This window comes from Trichoderma ghanense (assembly GCF_004382785.1).
Source record: "Trichoderma ghanense strain CCMA-1212 chromosome Unknown scaffold_39, whole genome shotgun sequence".
In the NCBI taxonomy this organism is placed as follows: domain Eukaryota; kingdom Fungi; phylum Ascomycota; class Sordariomycetes; order Hypocreales; family Hypocreaceae; genus Trichoderma; species Trichoderma ghanense.
The window spans coordinates 1-17,072 of NW_027395702.1; the positions used below are offsets into that span (position 1 = coordinate 1).

At 48.7% G+C, this 17,072-nt stretch overlaps 6 protein-coding genes across 6 annotated transcripts; 5 read left to right on the top strand and 1 right to left on the bottom strand.

Moving 5' to 3' along the window:
- Window positions 1-309: 309 nt before the first annotated feature.
- CCMA1212_010880 (uncharacterized protein) lies at window positions 310-1,469 on the top strand (the record flags this gene model as incomplete). The annotated part of the gene is made up of 2 exons (XM_073707907.1): window positions 310-399; window positions 471-1,469. 2 exons carry the CDS (start codon window positions 310-312, stop codon window positions 1,467-1,469), a joined length of 1,089 nt encoding a protein of 362 aa, XP_073553594.1.
- A 2,407-nt stretch (window positions 1,470-3,876) lies between these two features.
- Window positions 3,877-4,572, top strand: CCMA1212_010881 (uncharacterized protein; the record flags this gene model as incomplete). The annotated part of the gene is made up of 3 exons (XM_073707908.1): window positions 3,877-3,882; window positions 3,903-4,038; window positions 4,154-4,572. 3 exons carry the CDS (start codon window positions 3,877-3,879, stop codon window positions 4,570-4,572), a joined length of 561 nt encoding a protein of 186 aa, XP_073553593.1.
- A 528-nt stretch (window positions 4,573-5,100) lies between these two features.
- Window positions 5,101-6,122, bottom strand: CCMA1212_010882 (uncharacterized protein; the record flags this gene model as incomplete). The annotated part of the gene is made up of 4 exons (XM_073707909.1): window positions 5,101-5,129; window positions 5,220-5,624; window positions 5,697-5,819; window positions 5,879-6,122. 4 exons carry the CDS (start codon window positions 6,120-6,122, stop codon window positions 5,101-5,103), a joined length of 801 nt encoding a protein of 266 aa, XP_073553595.1.
- A 605-nt stretch (window positions 6,123-6,727) lies between these two features.
- On the top strand, window positions 6,728-7,158 carry CCMA1212_010883 (uncharacterized protein; the record flags this gene model as incomplete). The annotated part of the gene is made up of 2 exons (XM_073707910.1): window positions 6,728-6,797; window positions 6,881-7,158. The coding sequence occupies 2 exons, from the start codon at window positions 6,728-6,730 to the stop codon at window positions 7,156-7,158; spliced, it is 348 nt and encodes a 115-aa protein (XP_073553592.1).
- Window positions 7,159-7,903: 745 nt separating this feature from the next.
- Window positions 7,904-10,127, top strand: CCMA1212_010884 (uncharacterized protein; the record flags this gene model as incomplete). Its single annotated transcript, XM_073707911.1, has 6 exons — window positions 7,904-7,912; window positions 8,260-8,625; window positions 9,027-9,066; window positions 9,468-9,560; window positions 9,604-9,755; window positions 9,831-10,127. The coding sequence occupies 6 exons, from the start codon at window positions 7,904-7,906 to the stop codon at window positions 10,125-10,127; spliced, it is 957 nt and encodes a 318-aa protein (XP_073553591.1).
- A 573-nt stretch (window positions 10,128-10,700) lies between these two features.
- CCMA1212_010885 (Multidrug resistance-associated protein 1) lies at window positions 10,701-15,812 on the top strand (the record flags this gene model as incomplete). The annotated part of the gene is made up of 11 exons (XM_073707912.1): window positions 10,701-10,904; window positions 10,979-11,749; window positions 11,816-12,119; window positions 12,186-12,419; window positions 12,483-13,192; window positions 13,254-13,416; window positions 13,479-13,817; window positions 13,904-14,021; window positions 14,099-14,284; window positions 14,345-14,409; window positions 14,476-15,812. The coding sequence occupies 11 exons, from the start codon at window positions 10,701-10,703 to the stop codon at window positions 15,810-15,812; spliced, it is 4,431 nt and encodes a 1,476-aa protein (XP_073553590.1).
- Window positions 15,813-17,072: the final 1,260 nt, after the last annotated feature.

Sequence of the window (17,072 nt, forward strand, 5' to 3'; positions counted from 1 at the left end):
TAATTAGTATATTAGATTATAGTTAATCTAATTCTAGTTACTAAGGCAAGCTATTATTATAACCCTAAGTGCTGGTCGTGATATAAGACGGCTCAGGCCTTCGACCTTTCGATAACGTGTGTATCTATTTGCAGACTGAGGATTAAGGACCTCGCATAGGTAAACACAGCAGTTCGGCCTGGGCCCGTGCGCACCCTTTCTCGAGATAAAGGCAGCAGTTCTTAGCATACGTATGCCCATCACTTACATGCCACTTTCCTTTTAGCTTCTTCTTTTTTCCCTGAGTCTCTAGATTCGAACACCCGGACCATGTTCGGGACCTTCTACCTATCGAGTGATGCCGCAGAGGCTGCACAGCGAACGGCCCCCACAGCATGCTACGCTTGCCGCTTCAAGAAAGTAAGATAACTTCGCAGCCCATTTTGTAGCGCTCATGTAAGATGTCTTCAGTTGACTAACCCAATCGACAGGTGAAGTGTCCAAATGAGCGTCCTGGCTGTAGTAAATGCGAAGCCTCCGGCATATTCTGCCAGTATCCCACCACGCGAAGCGCCTCGACCAAAAACAAACCCGTCCTTGCGTCTGACCAGGAGCCAGCTGCATCCGCAGCGGAATCGCCAGCTCATCTGACCGGTAACGGCAGTCTCACCTCTCCAGACTTGGAGAGAAGTGAACAAATCAGCGGAGGCGCTCAAGGATTGCTGGCATGCCTTCAAGATGCAGCTTGGGTCAATGACGCGCTCAGCGCCATGGACAACCTGCCCATTAAATCCCCGGAGTCTTGCGAGGTTGTCTCGCCGTCGTTGATCTACGATGCCATAATAGGCGAGTCAGTGTATAGCGGAAGTGCAGCTTCATCATCCTTCCCTTCTACGTCGGCATTGGAAGCCACCGTCATCTCCGCGGTTGCTGGCAACGAGATACCAGCTATTGAGGACACCAGTCGTAGCAGCAAGAGCCCAGCGCTCGAGGACGACGCTACTGACGCAGGTTGCGAATGTAGCTCGGCTATCTTCAGTCGACTAGAGCAAATGCTGGTTTTCACCAGCCATCAATGCCTTCTCGAGACCCTTCTGGCAGTGCGCGACAACGTCGTGCAATTTGAAGCTCTTAGCCAATGCAAACACTGCCTGAGCTCTTCGAGGTCTGTGTTGCTTCTCGTAATGTTCGCCGAGAAGCTCGCCGACCAGCTTCGAGATCTTCTGACCAGCAAGAAGAGGCTCTCGACCAAGAACAGCACGGCCACGATCCGATTCGCCGAGTATGTCACGAGGTCGGATCAGGAGTGCTCGACCGTGTATCTTGCCCTCCTGCGGCTTCACACGCATAGGTTCAGGGCCATGGTCTCAGGCCTGCTCGATCAGGCATTACGGTGTGGGTGGACGGGGCAAGTTAAGGCGCTGAGAGGGCTTGTAGCTAATATAGACGAGGTTAATCGAGACATCACCCAGCAAATGTCTATATACTAGAGCCAGGATCAGAAAATAAATACGGACTGTATCACTTGGTTCGAACATAAAATGTACTTGGCAACCGGCTGTCACCATGTTATGTTTACTGCCTCTTGAAATAGGATGGAGAATTATTCTTCACTGGCTTAGGCTGAAGGTGTGCGGTCGGCTCTCCTCGCACACGATCACTGCCTGCACACTGCCCTACGGCTTGATGGGGGAGAATAACACACACTTCGCATTACGGTTAGAGTGCCGCAAAAGCTTGTTCACTTCTTGAAGACTATGAATATGGGGAAATTGAAAATAATATTTCGTTTCTTATTTTTGTACTACTACTACCTTACTTGGGGGCGGTGCATAGGAGATCTCTTATCCTTTTGTTTTGGGGGAAGGGTGGCGGGTGGTCATCTGCTTGACATGGTGAACACTAACAAAGTTGCTTTCCGCCTCAAGCCTGAGTCAAGTTAGCCGCCTTCGGATGTATAATGCCTGAAAAGAAATTGTTAGTGAAGAGGAAACATACGACGGTCACGTCATCGCACGTACCTAGGACTGGATGTCGTAGGATGGGTCCTCCATCACTACGATCTGGCGAATTGGCCCTGGCCCACGCGACAAGTGGCTCCCACTTGCGACAGACGTGCTCGGTCTGGCGCTTCATGAAGGGGAATGTGAATTCGTCCTTCCACTCGAATGTATGGACCGCGATGTTGCCGTGGCACATAATGATCTCGCGTAGATGATCAATGCAGTGGACTTGAAAAAAAGGCAGACATTTAGTTGCCGGACAGTTCTTTGGGTTCATCTGTTTCCAAGCACATACATAAATGCTCATCGCGAAATTTTTTCTCTGGCATGGCGTAGTAATCCGAGTAAATATTTTCCCGCACGAAGTTCTATCGATAGAACCGAGTGTTAGTTTGTATCTATGCGCGGTCTGTCGAAGATGGGGGGCTATACCAAGCAATGAAGCTCGTGAAACACATCGAGGCCACCGAGATAGCCATCTCTGCCAAGCAAAGCAACCGAGCTCCTATTCAGCTGCTCTAAGTCATAAGATGAGAGGGCAATATTGTTGTCTAAGCAGGGTCAGCCAGGCTTAATTAAACGGGGAAAGGAAATTCGGTAGCTAAGCTTTAGAGAACGTACATTTGAGAAGCTCACGCCATGCGGCATCTGTCGCCAGACTCGGTCCGTTGTGGAACGGCGTGCGGATGGACTGATCAAGAACTCGGCGCTCGTATTGTACAGCGCGTTGAGCAGGAGCTACAATAGGTGGTCCTTGGGTCAGTTATCAAGCGCTGCTCATTCATTTATGAAAGGTGCGTGCGTAGGGAATAAACTTACAATATACAAACGTTGCTTGCTGGCCATGAGAGGCTTTCCAACAAATGAAACCCGCAATACTAGTATAAACAAGCGCAAGGAGAATATTCGCCACAAAAAACAAGATTGTAAGTCTTGCAGACCCTTGTCTGAACGGCACATGGCCTAAACTCTTATACTTAGCTGTAGCGTTGATGGTGCCACCGTTGAGGCTGGTCCGCAAGAGAGAGACGAAGGAAATATTTCGAAGGATGCGATCCCACATAACGGCCATGTTTTTGAACCTGATGCAGAGAAGAAGTGAAGCCAAATTTGACCGCTAATTTAGATACCACGGTTTTCTGTACCGAAGGGTGCTTGTAGCTACTAGGTACCTTAGGTAGCACAGGATGGGAAAGGCAGCGTCTTCATCAAGAACCACCAACTTTAGTGGAACATGACTGATCGGGAGAGTAGCCGACTACCGAGAAGATGCGATGGGAGAGTCGACTACCAGAGCCGTATCTAAAGTTAGGCCATTCATACGCCCTGGTCACATCCCCGGCGCCGTTACTCGATTTGGTTGCTCGACGGACATGACGCCCATTTGGACGAAAGGGTGTGTGGAGTAGAGGGCGTGCGGGTGTTGCCTGCATCTAGCAACAGAAAGCGTCCGAGACTTTCCTGGCTTCTGTTTCTTGTTTCAACATCATCTGTTCAAAGGCTTTGTTAGCCTGCATGGCCCTGACTTTGCATTTCGTGTTACAAGTCACGGAGCAGACCACCTCTCACCACTTAAATCGCCACCTATTGACCGCGGCACAACCATGGACCAGGACCAGGAGTTTAACGGTTTAGACGACCATGACGATCTTGAACGTATCGGATTTGAGTCAGATGAGCACAAACTGCTTCAGCCTCAGAAGGAATATCTGGAGAGCCAGCAATCCGACGCCAGAGTACCCTTCTGGAGAACACCAGCAGTCCTGGCGATAACTGTTCATATCTGCCTAATGTGCATGCTCTTTGTCATTGTAAGCAGTGTAAAGAGAAACTATGCAAACAGTGATTACTCGATCAGAAATCATTTGCCCGAAAGTTAGTCCCCCCCGAAACTATGTCGGTTGATTGCTACCAGCTCAGCTAATTTCTTCAGGTCCTGCTAGGGAGGCAGTTGTACTGGAAAAGGTGGTGCTTGATCATGGCATTGCAGTTGACAATCGCTTCAAGGGCGAGCCACGGCCTGAACAGGATAAGGCTTGGGAATCCCTGTTGCTATGTAAGTTTTGCCGCTCAACTTGCGAGTGCGAAAGAAACCCCATTGCAATAGTCACCCCTAGCACCGCACTCTGCCATGACCCCAAACGATTTTCTCTAACCCTTAAAACTCGTAGACCAAAACTTGGCTATTTCAAGAGACGCCCTCGACGTCCCCGGTGCCGTCTCGCTGAACGACGGTACGGACCGTGTTCTATTTAGCCTGGATGTTTTCCACAACCTGCACTGCCTAAATTATATCAGGCAGTTTATCTTCCGCGACGGCTACTACAAGAAGTCGTTCCCGGAGTCGGAGCGCGACAGCCAATTTGATCACGCCGGCCACTGCGTGGACGTGATCCGGCAGTCCCTGATCTGCGAGGGCGATATTTCCATCTCAACTTACGATTGGAAGATGGACCACCTTTTGCCCTGGCCCAACTTCCGCGTGGCCCATGAGTGTGTCAACTGGAACCACCTGATGAGCTGGGCTAGTCGCCACGCGGCGCCAGACCTGCATGGCAGCATATTAACGCACCCTAAGCATGGTAAGTGATGAGGCACAGAATTGAAATGCGCAGTCCCGAGTTTTCAGCATGCGCTAATTATCTTCCAAAAAGGCCCATCATTCCCTGTGGTGTAGATTGATAATGGTAATATGGGGTTAGCTGTTAGCCGACAAGTCTACCTAGGTAAAGATGTCAAATAAACGCATTGTCTTATAAGGAGAATATTTTTCATGAGCAATATATGTTCATCTCGTATTTATGAGATACTTTAGCCTTGAAAAGTTCATGCGACTTCTTACCTTCTAATTGATGAATAGTCTCCAGACAGTTCTGATGGGCAGCTGGTCTTAGAAAGGCACTGCCTTCTCGATTATATCACACGAGGTACGATCTTTTGCCTTCGGCTCAAAATTCACTAGCTAAAGCATCTTAGGCATTTCAGGTTTCGAACAATTCCATGTAGATAGTGAAATATATTGACCCATTCTTTGCATCTACTCAGAGCTGTATAGTGTGGACTTCGAGCAAAATTCGCATCCTCTAACGACACAGCCCAAGGCAATTCCCGTCTTTCTTTAATCCTCGTCATGGCGGTAAGATATGCCTATAAGACAGTTCATCAGTCTCGAAAGTAAAGAGAGCCTTTTACTCTTTCGTCAAAATAAGACGAGGGGGGGGGGGGGGGTAATCGTACCGAGGACTGGATGTGTGAGGATCGGGCCGTACATGTCCTTGACAGCATGTTTCTCCGCCCACTCATCCAAGACATCCCACTTGCGGCATTCGTGCTGCACCGTAAAATTTGGCCACGGCCACCGGTAGTTATCGATCCAGTCAAATGTGCTCATAGACACGTCTCCGTGGCACATGAGGACCTGGCGTAGTAGATCGATGCAGTGGTCGACATGCTGGAACTGCGTCCTGTGATCGTGCTTGTCCGGGTAGTGCTCGCGGTAGATCTGTTCTCTCAGGATATTGAGGCAGTGAAGCTCGTGGTAAACGTCTAAAGTCACCAAGAAGCCGCCTTTTTCGTCGTTAAGCGGCACAGATGTACGGTTGATCTTGGCCAAGTCTGCAGCTGATACCCGGGTATTGCCATCTGAGTTTACTGGTTAGTCATACATTCTTTTACTCGAGGAGAGTCGTGCCCATGTATTTTATAGTCACGTACTCTTTAGAAGGCCAGCCCAGGCCTTATGAAGTTCATCGCGAGGCTCCCCAACAAATGGGCTTGTCGACTCAAGATCATTGTCAAAAGTCAGACGATGGTACTGTATTGCCGAATTAGCAGGTGCTAGTGATTCTGTTAGCATCCAATGTATATTTTACATTTTGGGTGGATGTGATCCTTACAGTGAACCCGTGAAGCTGATCTGCAAGCACATGACATGGAATTGATAACTTGTATAACCGACAAGAATGTCAACGACACGAGGCAAATAGCGCAAGCAACCGCCATGGAATCGCCCAAGGCCCATCGCTTTTTGAGTCGCTGAACTGTGTCAGTGTCATTGAGAAGCGCCTCTTGGCTAAGTTGATCTTCGCTAAACTTTACAGGCTGCAAAGAAGCCTGGCGGGCGAAGCTCCAGCGGCCCATGCTGATGAGGACCGGAATCTCCAGACACAATCACAGGAATGACTTGGAAACAGACAAAGACCTGAAAGTCTCAAAAAGAGACATGAATGCAGGCAACGTCGTGAGAAAGCGCTTTGCAAGAGTGCTGCACTGTGCAATCGCGTTAGGGAAGAGAGTTGCTTGGTGCGTAGGTAAGGTATGCAAGCAAGCTGCAACAGCATCACGGCCATATCTCAGTATGGCAGGCGCCCGAGGCTATCCGGATTAAGAATACGGCGCATTTCGGGTATCTTGATAATCTCACTCCCAGAAAAGTGTTTATCCCAGATGAGGAATACTTCGGTCCTTCCAAGTCATCCTCAGAGTATCCCCGGGCTCTCTTCCTATGTCGCTGGGGTCACGGTCTTGTGTCGGGAGTCACATTAAAGCCAGCGAATCGATGTTAATGCGGAACTTGACTGGATACTGATCCTCATATAATACTTGTGATTATAAAAGTCAGGTTCATGACCCTGTCTTCAGGCAACTTTGACTGCAACGGCCTCACCCTTCCATCAAAGAATATTTTGCCTCTTAGCACCTCTTACAACCCAAGATCCTATATCTCTTTACCATCAGAAGCCAATATGCACTTTCTCGCTGTTTTGACTGCCGCTGTCGCAGCTTCTGCTGCCGCTATCCCTAGCCCTCATGGTGGTAAGGCTCCCTCAAGCAGTGCGCAGTGAAGAACAACGCCGGCCAGTTGAAGACTAATTCCTTTCTGTTTACTGCCTGTATAGATAAGCACGAGCGCGACACCGAAGAAGTCGGCCCGCTCGGCAACGGATACAAGCAGTACTCCAAGAGGGGGGAGACTGACGCGCCCGAAGGTCATCCTGTTGGACCTCTCGGTAACGGCTACCAGCAGTATTCCAAGAGGGGGGAAGCTAAGGAGCCGGAGGGCCACCCCGTTGGACCTCTCGGTAACGGCTACATGCAATACTCGAAGAGGGCTGAGGATAAGCAGGTGTCAGGCGCTCCCGGCTCTCTCGGCAATGGCTACCAGCAATACAGCTGATTCACAGGAGGATCAAGATCAAGCGATGCCAGAACGTGGAAATTGGCCCGCTGGACCCAATTGCAGTAGGCATGCATATCTCCTGGCCAGATATTAGTTCGATCAAAGCTTAGTGCGGGCTATATTCCTCAATCAATCACACTTATTCTCTCCTTAGATCAATGTGATTCTGAGTATTCTTCGATTTGTGCGATTTGCTTCTTCGTCTTCTAAAACGCAATGGCCCATCTGATGTTAGACGTATAGTGAGTCCTGTGATGAAGGAAGGTAATCCGGCACCGCGGTCTTCGTGTAGTTAGGTGTTTGACCTATCGGAGATGCAACCGAGCAAGGTGTAGCAAAGATAATAGAGTTATTCCAATTTAGCATGCGATACGGCTCTGCGCTGATAATAGGCACACGGAGTTAGACAGCTACTGGTGACGGAAACGGTCGTAGGAACGCCTACGGGAAAGCTACCTCCTGGATTATGGAGCTGGGGAACTTCTCGTCGAGAACCCACAATTCCCCATGCTGTCAGTCTAGAGCTCTCAGTCCTCATTCGGCGCTTAAGGCGTTGACCTGCAGAAGTGGTTCGTTCAATATCCCACGATGTTTCCTGTTTTGGAACAAGCCGGCAATGAGCCTGATTGGACCTAGCGTCACAGTCCTGGCGTGACTGCTGGAGAATTTAGTGGATGTCGCAAAAGATGCAAGATGTGTATAGTGAATCGAGAATCACGCAAGTCGCTCCTCCGTTGTAATAATGAGCAGGGTAATGCTCGCGTTAAATCCATGGCTGATGAAGGAGCACATGTCAGTCTGGGAACAGCAACTCTCATCCTTCTTGCTCCTTCACTATTATATCTTACGCGATCGCGGGGCCAGAAGAAGTGACCACAGTCGAGCACCTCCAAAAAGAAAAAAAAAAAGAAAAAAAAAAAAAAAAAAAAAAAAAAAAAAAAAAAAAAAAAACCGCCAACACGACCGGGAATGGGCAGACGCTTATTGGATCAAGTATCCTTTTACCTAGCTCTTCCAATATTCCTGTTGGCTTGCTTGTCAGGAGGAGGCATTGTCATCTACACAGTTTTAGGCGTGCCCAGCAAAACTCTTGTTCAGGGCTTCGTTCACCTTCCAACCCCTCCGCCGACCAAGACCATCACCGTTGAGTTTTCGGAGCATGATGAATATAAAAATCTTAGCCGAGATTATGACCATCTCTGGGAAGAACTTTTAACGCCGAATGGCGGGTTCATCATTTACAAAGATACTGAGCATACCCTTCATCGCTACGGGCTGTCTATGTTCCATCAACTCCACTGCCTGGGCATGATCCGAGGGGCAATGCAGGCAGCTTTAGGCATTAAAGGAAGTCACTCCGTTCTTCGAAGCCGCCATACAGACGAATCTGTTGATATGCATCCCAGTGACGATGATCATGGCGACCCGGCGCACTGGCTGCATTGCTTCGACTATCTGCGACAGGTACGTCTGGCTTCCTTTTTATTTCAGGGCTGGATCCATCAAACCCCTTCAAGGCTAATATATCTTGTGCGAATTTGTAGACAATCTTATGTCAAGGAGACTCTACGATTGAGCCGCCTAAACGGGATACACATGGCGATGAACTCGTGGATGGAATGGGGGAGAGACAATGCAGAGATTGGACAGTTTTGCGAGCGGCTTCAATAAGATCCGACAGTGAATTATGACTTCAAGGGTGTGTTCTGATTTATAAAGGCTAGGCATTGTTTTCTTGCTGTTATTTTATTCCTACAAAAAAAACATAGAACGTGATATCTATGGACTTATAGCTTCATTGTTCATGAATCAGTGAATTTGCCATGTGATGATTTTCGTCTTTGAGATGTGCCAAGATGCCGCAGGGCCAATGGACGATAAACTACTGCGAATACAAGTATATAAGTATGTCCACGCGAGGTTTTGTGCAGTCTTTTGGACCTTAACCCCGAACATTTTGCTCTTGCCTACTTCCCATTCCCAACCCGCCATTACCTCGGAATCATGTTCGGCGCATATAACCCAACGCAACAATACAGCAAATTAATACAATCCGACGAAGGAGAAACCACGGCAGAGGATGCGCGAGGTCGTTCGAAGATGTTTTGCTTCCACACTCCTCGATTCATCACGGTACTCTTCGGCCTCTTTATGGCGACCATGCTCTCTGCTATGGTATTGATCATCACGGACCAACTCTCTAAACAACAAGCATTTCTTCCAAAACGTACGCTTAATAGTCCAGTCCTCTATATCCTAACCACTGAGTGCGTGAAGATCCCTAACGAACATTATTACATGAATAGTGACTACAACCACTGTGGTATTCCAACAGGATCACAGATTCAGTTCGCAAAAATCACCAGAAAGTGATGCAGCATGGGATAATCTGCTACCAGGTACGCGAGCAACATACTTATTACTGCTGCTCTGATTAATTAGCAAGACCGGCTACTGACATGAGAAACGATCAAGATGGTCACGGTTTCGTCTTGGTCGAATTTCCAGAAAAACACGGCCTTCAACCTGGCATCCCAACGGAGCTTGGCATTGATCGATACAGCATTAGCATGTTTCATCAGCTCCATTGCCTTGTGAGTCTTCAGGGGAACAAAAAAGCCATGGAGGTGGGACCGCAGAAACTAACCAATACTTCTCTCGCCGTCTAGGGAATGCTTCGTGAGAGCCTCCTCGCCGCCGCGGAGCACCGCCAGGCGAACATCTCGGCTGAGGCGGGGCTCAAGGGCGAGCAGCTGCATGAGTCGCACGACCAGCACGTCGTCCACTGCCTCGACTACCTGCGGCAGTCCATCATGTGCTGCGGGGACATGTCGCTCGAATGGGCGTCGCCCAGCCTCCCGACGGTGAACGGCTGGGGCATCCCGCATCAGTGCAAGAGCTTCGAAGAGGCAGCGGAGTGGACAGTGAAGCACCACGCGCCGCACGAGAAGGTGGGGATTGCCTGAACCAAGATCCCTTCGGCGCACGTCTCGATTCGGAAGCGAGGCGGGCGGAATCAGGTAGTCGATCGATGAGCTTGCAAAAGTTCCTCGACGAGGCTACACAACGCGTGACTCAATTCTGCAACTTTGGAGCGTCTTGAGGGCTCAGAAACTTTCACCCCGCGCAGCGGTGAAATGCGAATAAAATTGTTGATGTGAAAGGAGTGTGTATGCCAAGTCTGTAGATCCAAAGATTGATCCCCCAGCGGATGTACGCTGTAGGTCACCTACTGGTAGGTAGAATTTAGTGGTTGTAAGCCTGCAGCGGGGCAGAACGCAGCTACGGAGCGAGCCGAAGCCCCCCAATCCCTCACTCAGTGCCAGGGCTTGTGGAATCTGTGTCGCCTGTGTCACATGCCTGCTGCCTGAAGGGGGTGGTGGTGATTGCGATTTCAACTACAGCTTTTGAACCAGCGCTTTCTTTTTTATAATTCCAACTCTTTTACACTTCTCTCACAAGTGTTTGCTCACTCCCATCGTTATACGCAACGACTCTCGTCCATAATACGCACGATATACGGGCGTTAATTTCACGCGATGGCTAACGACTGTGACGACTCGTTTGGACCATTTGCCACTAACTGCACCGCTCACCGGTTCGACTTCACCCTGAAATTCGAGCAGTCTATACTTACCATTGGCCCGTGTGCGCTCTTTCTGACTTGCGCAATCGCTCGCCTCGGCCTTCTTCTTCGCGAGTCACCCAAGGTCAAACGCCAGTCGTGGTACCATGCTAAGACCGTAGGTTGCCAGATCACACCGCTGCCGTAAAGGATAGTCACATCGAATAATGCCTGACTTGTCGTCGCGTCTAGGTCGCATATGCGTGTTTTATTGCTCTCCAATTAACCTCGTTGGTGCTGTGGTCCAAAAAGACCAGACTCTCAGGCTTGGTCTCCGTCGCCGCAGCTGTCTTCACTTTCGTGGACAGCATCGCCCTAGCCGTACTTAGTGTCCTCGAGTTCAGTCGCTCCGTCCGCCCGCCTACCATTATCCTTGTATACCTAGTCTTCTCAACTGCTTTCGACTCCGCGCAGTGCCGTACCCTGTGGCTGATAGGAGAGCGTGTCGCAGCGTCTGTTTACACAGCAGGACTTGCTGCCAAGCTCTTGATTTTGCTCCTGGAGCTGCAAGAAAAGCGCAGCTTTCTCCTGCCGCCATGGAACAGACTCAACCCGGAGAGCACAGGCAGCATTATCAATAGGAGTCTGTTTTGGTGGCTGAACAGGCTTCTCATCCGTGGGTTCCGCGCGACATTGTCCGGGCAGTCGCTCTATGATACCGATGCTGCTTTGAAGTCCAGGCGCTTGCTCTCTAAGATTCAAGATGCTCGCAGAAGTTGGGCCACTCCAAAGTTCAGACTTATGCAGCGACACAGGCTGCTGTTTGCGCTTCTCGACTCCATCAGGCAATCCTTGATCCTGGCCGCTCTGCCTCGTATCTTTTGCATCGGTTTCAAGTTTGCCCAGCCATTCCTCCTCAAGCGCGTTGTTAATTACGTCGCCAACGAGAAGGACCATGATCCAGAGAAAAGCACAGGCTTCGCTCTTGTTGGTGCCACGGCCTTGGTATATATTAGCTTGGCGGTAAGTTGAGCAACTTCGACCGAATCAGAATGATGGCTTTATATGCTAACGTGCGTTCTTCAACAGATTTCCAAGGGCTTCTACCAACATCAGCTCTTCCGTTCTTTGACCATGGTTCGAGGTGCTCTCGTCTCTTTGGTCTATTCACACACGCTTAGCGCACCCGCTATCTCCTCTAGCGCTGATGCCACACCGAGGGCACCCAACTCTGCATCATTGACCCTGATAGGACCTGATGCAGCAGCTATCACAAGCGCGCTCGAGGCAATACATGAAATATGGGCTAATCCTATCGAGATAATATTGGCAATCTGGCTGCTCGAGAGAGAGCTGGGCCCTGGCTCGGTCGGTCCGGTCTTTGCAGTTATTGGTGAGTATTATTAACCAACATCAAGTCACTTGGCATGGGCATCAAGATGCTAATGTATGACCCCAGTGTGCAGCTTTTCAATGTCACGGCTATCTAAGAAGATGGGACCTGCAATGAAGGATTGGAGCGTGGCCATACAGGCTAGAATCAGCTTAACCTCCGGAGTGCTTACTCACGTTCAAGAGAGTAAGATGCTTGGCACTATTCCCTACTGGTTGGACCACATAAGCGAACTCCGAGTCTTCGAGCTTCACAAGTCAAAGAAGTTTCGCACTTTCATCGCGTACATGAACATGCTTGGTAGGCGCTCTTCTTTGAGCAACTCTGGCTTATACGAGAAGCTGACGAAACGGCAATAATCAGGCAACGCACCTACGGCCCTTTCACCAATAGTTACTTTCGGTATTGCCTTGGCTGTCCAAAGTAAATCTGGTGATCAGCTCGATCTTACGACAGCTTTTACATCTCTTTCCATCATTGGCCTCATCGTGGCACCCCTGTCGCATCTTCTCTATGCTGTCCCCTTATTTGCCAGCTGTCTAGGTTCCTTTGACAGGATTAATTCCTTTACCGACCACAACAAGTCTGATCAAACGAAGACTTTGACTCGCTCCGATAACCCTGGCGAGCTCTCAGATATTGGGCTTTCCATCCTGAGCCCTCGATCAGGGCAACACGCCATCGAGGCCACACAAGTTTCGTTCAGAGTGCCAGGACAAAATGAGCCGATCCTGAAGGACTTGACGTTCTCTGTTAAGCACGATTCCCTAACTGTTGTCACTGGGCTCATTGGCTCTGGAAAATCTATGCTTCTTCTTGGTCTTTTAGGCGAGTTAGACACCAGTGGTGACCTGAGGCTCTCTTCATCCAGTGTGTCGTACTGTTCCCAGCAAACATGGTTAGTCAAGGACTCTATCAAAAGGAACGTCGTCGGTCCTGAAACTAGCGACGTCGATGAGGATTGGTATAAAACCGTCACGAAAGCCTGTGCGCTGACAAGAGACATCGAAATGCTCCCCTTGAAGGACCTGACGAATGCCTTGAATCTTAGTGGCGGTCAAAAGCAGCGTGTTGTAGGTCATCCTGACTTCTCTAACCTTCCTCGGAATGCACTTTAACGAAATACATGTATAGGCCCTCGCACGAGCGCTGTATGCTCGAAGGAGAATATTGATTGCGGATGATGTCTTTGCGAGTCTTGACCCAGATACACGCCACCATGTTTGGTCTCAGGTTTTCGGTCCTGCCGGATTATTGCGTCGAATAGGTTGTACGACTATTCTCGCCACTCACCTTCGTAAGTTGCTGCTTCACAGGGTCTGGATATTCACAGTGACTAACATGCGATGAGCCACCTAGTTGAGTATGCGGAGGACGTTGATCAAATTATCATCCTAGATCAAGGCCGTATTACTCATCAAGGCCCATCTGCTGTGGTCCAGAACGCCGCTATTGCCCGAAAAGCAGTCAAAACCGCAGAATCCCTTGGCTCGTCTGACTTTACAGAGTGTATCGAGGGCGAGAATACCACAATAACCAAGCCTCAACCAAAGGACGAAGATGAACAGGAAGCAGAGGACCTTGCTACGACGAGCGACTCGTCACTCTATCTATTTTATTTCCAGTCCATCGGGTTGAAGTTTGGCCTGGCAGTAATCTGCTTGGCTATAATACCTGTTTTTCTCTCACAATTTACGCGTGAGTGCTCCTGGTGGCTCCAAAGTGCTGCCATAGAAGAAAGACGACACGTATAGTCATGATATTGGTACTAACGGGCTTTGCAGAGATCTGGCTCAAATGGTGGACCGAGTCAAGCACAGAGAGCTCAAATAACGGCATGTACTATGGGGTGTATACGGCCCTGCTATGTGTCCATATCCTAACTATAGGTATTGACTGCTGGTGCGTTGCCTCAGATCTTTCACCTTGGCCTTAGTTTCTAAAGAAAATGGAGCCACCGATGGCTGATTTTCGCGCAGGTTTATGTTCGTGAACGTTATCCCCCGCTCTGCTATCTGGCTTCACCGAAAGCTGCTTGAGACTACTTTGAGGTCAGTGCTCATACCACAGTTATATGGTTCTGGTAACCCCGTGTGCGCTGACGGTTTCGATAGGGCACCTATGCTATTCTTCTATCGCATGGATACCGGTGACTTAATTAATCGGTGAGCATCATAATCGAAAGGTTCCACCTGGCAAAGAGTCGTCACTTACGGGAAGGACAGATTCACTCAAGACATGACCCTCGTCGACCGCGAGCTCCCTACGGCTATGTACACCACTCTGTCAGGTGTGTTTCCGACATGACTTTTAACTTGGCCGGTTGTTTTTTCTATGGGCTGACAACCGGAAACAGCCTTTCTTGCCTGCATTGGCGAGTTCATCCTCATTATGATCGGCTCTAAGTACCTGGCGGCAGCGTTGCCCGTTGCTCTTATCATTCTGTACGCTTTACAGAAGTTCTACCTCGCTACTTCTCGGCAACTCCGTATTCTAGACTTGCAAGCCAAAGCGCCACTATACAGGCAACTTCTTGAGACAATCGACGGCCTCGCAACGATCAGGGCCTTTCGCTGGCAAAATGTGATGGAGCAAGAGTCCTTGGACCTTCTGGACCTTTCTCAACGACCTCACTACCTGCTTCTGTCCGTCCAGAGGTGGTTAACGCTGGTACTTGATCTTCTCGTTACCGCTTCTGCTGTCCTCTTAGTCCTATTCGCGGTAATAACCCAGTCGACCTCTCCCGGCTATTTAGCCGTTGCGATGTATACCGTAATAGGCTTCAGTGAATCACTTTCCAATCTCCTGATGTCATGGACTGCCTTGGAAACTTCGCTTGGTGCTATTTCTCGCCTCAAGATATTTGTCAAGACGACCCCGCAGGAATCCGAGCCTTTGCTGAAAGATCAAGTTCATCCCCCACGAAGCTGGCCATCTGTGGGTGAGATATCATTGCAGGGTGTTCAAGCCCGATACAACCTAACGGAACAGGATAGCTCAACTCCTCCGGTCCTGGACATTGTATCTCTCAAGATCTCTTCAGGTCAAAAAGTCGCTATCTGTGGTCGTACCGGCAGTGGCAAGTCTTCCCTCCTAGCGACATTGCTTAAAATGGTCGATTACACGGGTACGATACGAATCGACGACGTGGACATTGCCAACATTTCAACTGGGGAGCTACGCTCCAGGCTAAACGTGATCTCACAGCATCCCGTACTGTTTCCTGGAACCTTCCGCTCAAATCTAATTCTCCCCAATCAACAAACCACTAGCAGTAATGCCGCAGCACGCCGCTTGCCACCAACGGACAAAGAAATAATTAATGTGCTAGAAAGGCTTTCGCTTTGGGAAACGATTCAAAAGTTTGGCACGCTCGACACAGACGTGGGGAACATTTCGCTTTCCTTAGGCCAGCAACAGCTAGTGTGTCTAGCGAGAGCGATTCTGCGCAAGTCGGAGAGCAGGATCTTGATATTAGACGAGGCTATGAGTGCCGTGGATAGTGAGACGGAGAGGATGATGGTGGAGGCCCTGGAAAGGGAGTTTGCGGAACACACGGTGCTGTCCGTGGTTCACCGCCTGGATACTATTAGGAATTATGATACCCTTCTGGTGCTGGATATGGGGAAGATAGTGAAGTTCGGGTCGCCTGAGGACCTGATCGATGAGGGTGGGAGGCTAGTCAATGCTTAAGGGAGTATGTGCGAGGCATTAGCAAAGATACGAATAAAGAAGGTTCGGGTGATCTTTGCTCTGGAAATTCTTGCTAAGCGATCTAAAACCCTTCATCAAGTAGCGGCTCGATCCCCAGGGAAGTTGAAGCAAAACCAGGTCGAGTTTGGCGGCCGAAAGGAGTGGGTGTCTGAAGTGCGAGGTTGGTTTCCACCATTGATTCGCTCACCTTTAGTGAGAGAGATATAGGCGGCAAACCCCCTGCTCTCCTGCTCTGGGGACCCATCTAATCAAACCTACGTGGATCTGATGCGAGGTTCGAGCATCAAACAACCCGTCGCGTTAAAGTCCAGGTACCTCTTCAGACTGCACGTCTAGGCGGAGTACCTCTCTTGATTAAGTGTCCCGTTAGCGAAACGAAGTGCTACACGCACGTTCCCACGGCCGTTAGGGTGCAGACTGTTAGTGGGAGTTCACCTAAGCAGACCCATGTAAGTCGTTCCGGTCAGCCTTACCCTGACTAAAGCTCCAAGTTCTAAGATAAAATAATTTAAACATTATCTGCGGCTTTGAGATTCTTCTAAATATCCTTTGCTTCAAGACTATGGCGTTTCTAGAATAGAGTGTCGCATAGATTATATGTTGTTTCTAACTATACTCGTCGCCTAAGAATCACCCGCGCACTGGCTTCTTTAAAAGTCGCCTGAAGTATAGAACCCTGCCCGCTTATGCATTCCTAATGTTAAGGTGATAAGCATTATAACCTATGTTATTAATAGTCCACTAGAAAATATATTACTAATAAGAGCGTCCTGTCTGCTAGCAGTTATCTACAGGATATAGTAATGCATTATCTATTTTAAAGTATAAGAGCCCTGCTATTACTAAATAGTTAACTAGGCGCAGCTTATTTTATTTAAGTTTAATAAGACCCCAGCTTTATAACTCTAGACTTAATATAATTTAACTGTTATTTAATTATTATGTCTTGCTTTAAGGGTAAAGGTTAGGGGTATATGTAATAAACTGGGTTCCTAGACCTAAGTATAGGATATTCCTAAGGGATAAACTGTTAGTTTAAGTAAATAGCTTTAATAAGAGAGCTATCTAGGTTTATATTAGCAGAGAGGTTAGGTTAGTAATTAGGCAGTTAATAGTAATAAATAGTTATATAGTAAGGCTTTTTAATTAAGCAGTAAATATTTAAGTTCTAATTTATATTAAAGTATAGTGCTATATTAATAACTAGCTATTTAAACTATTTAAATAAGTAATATAAAT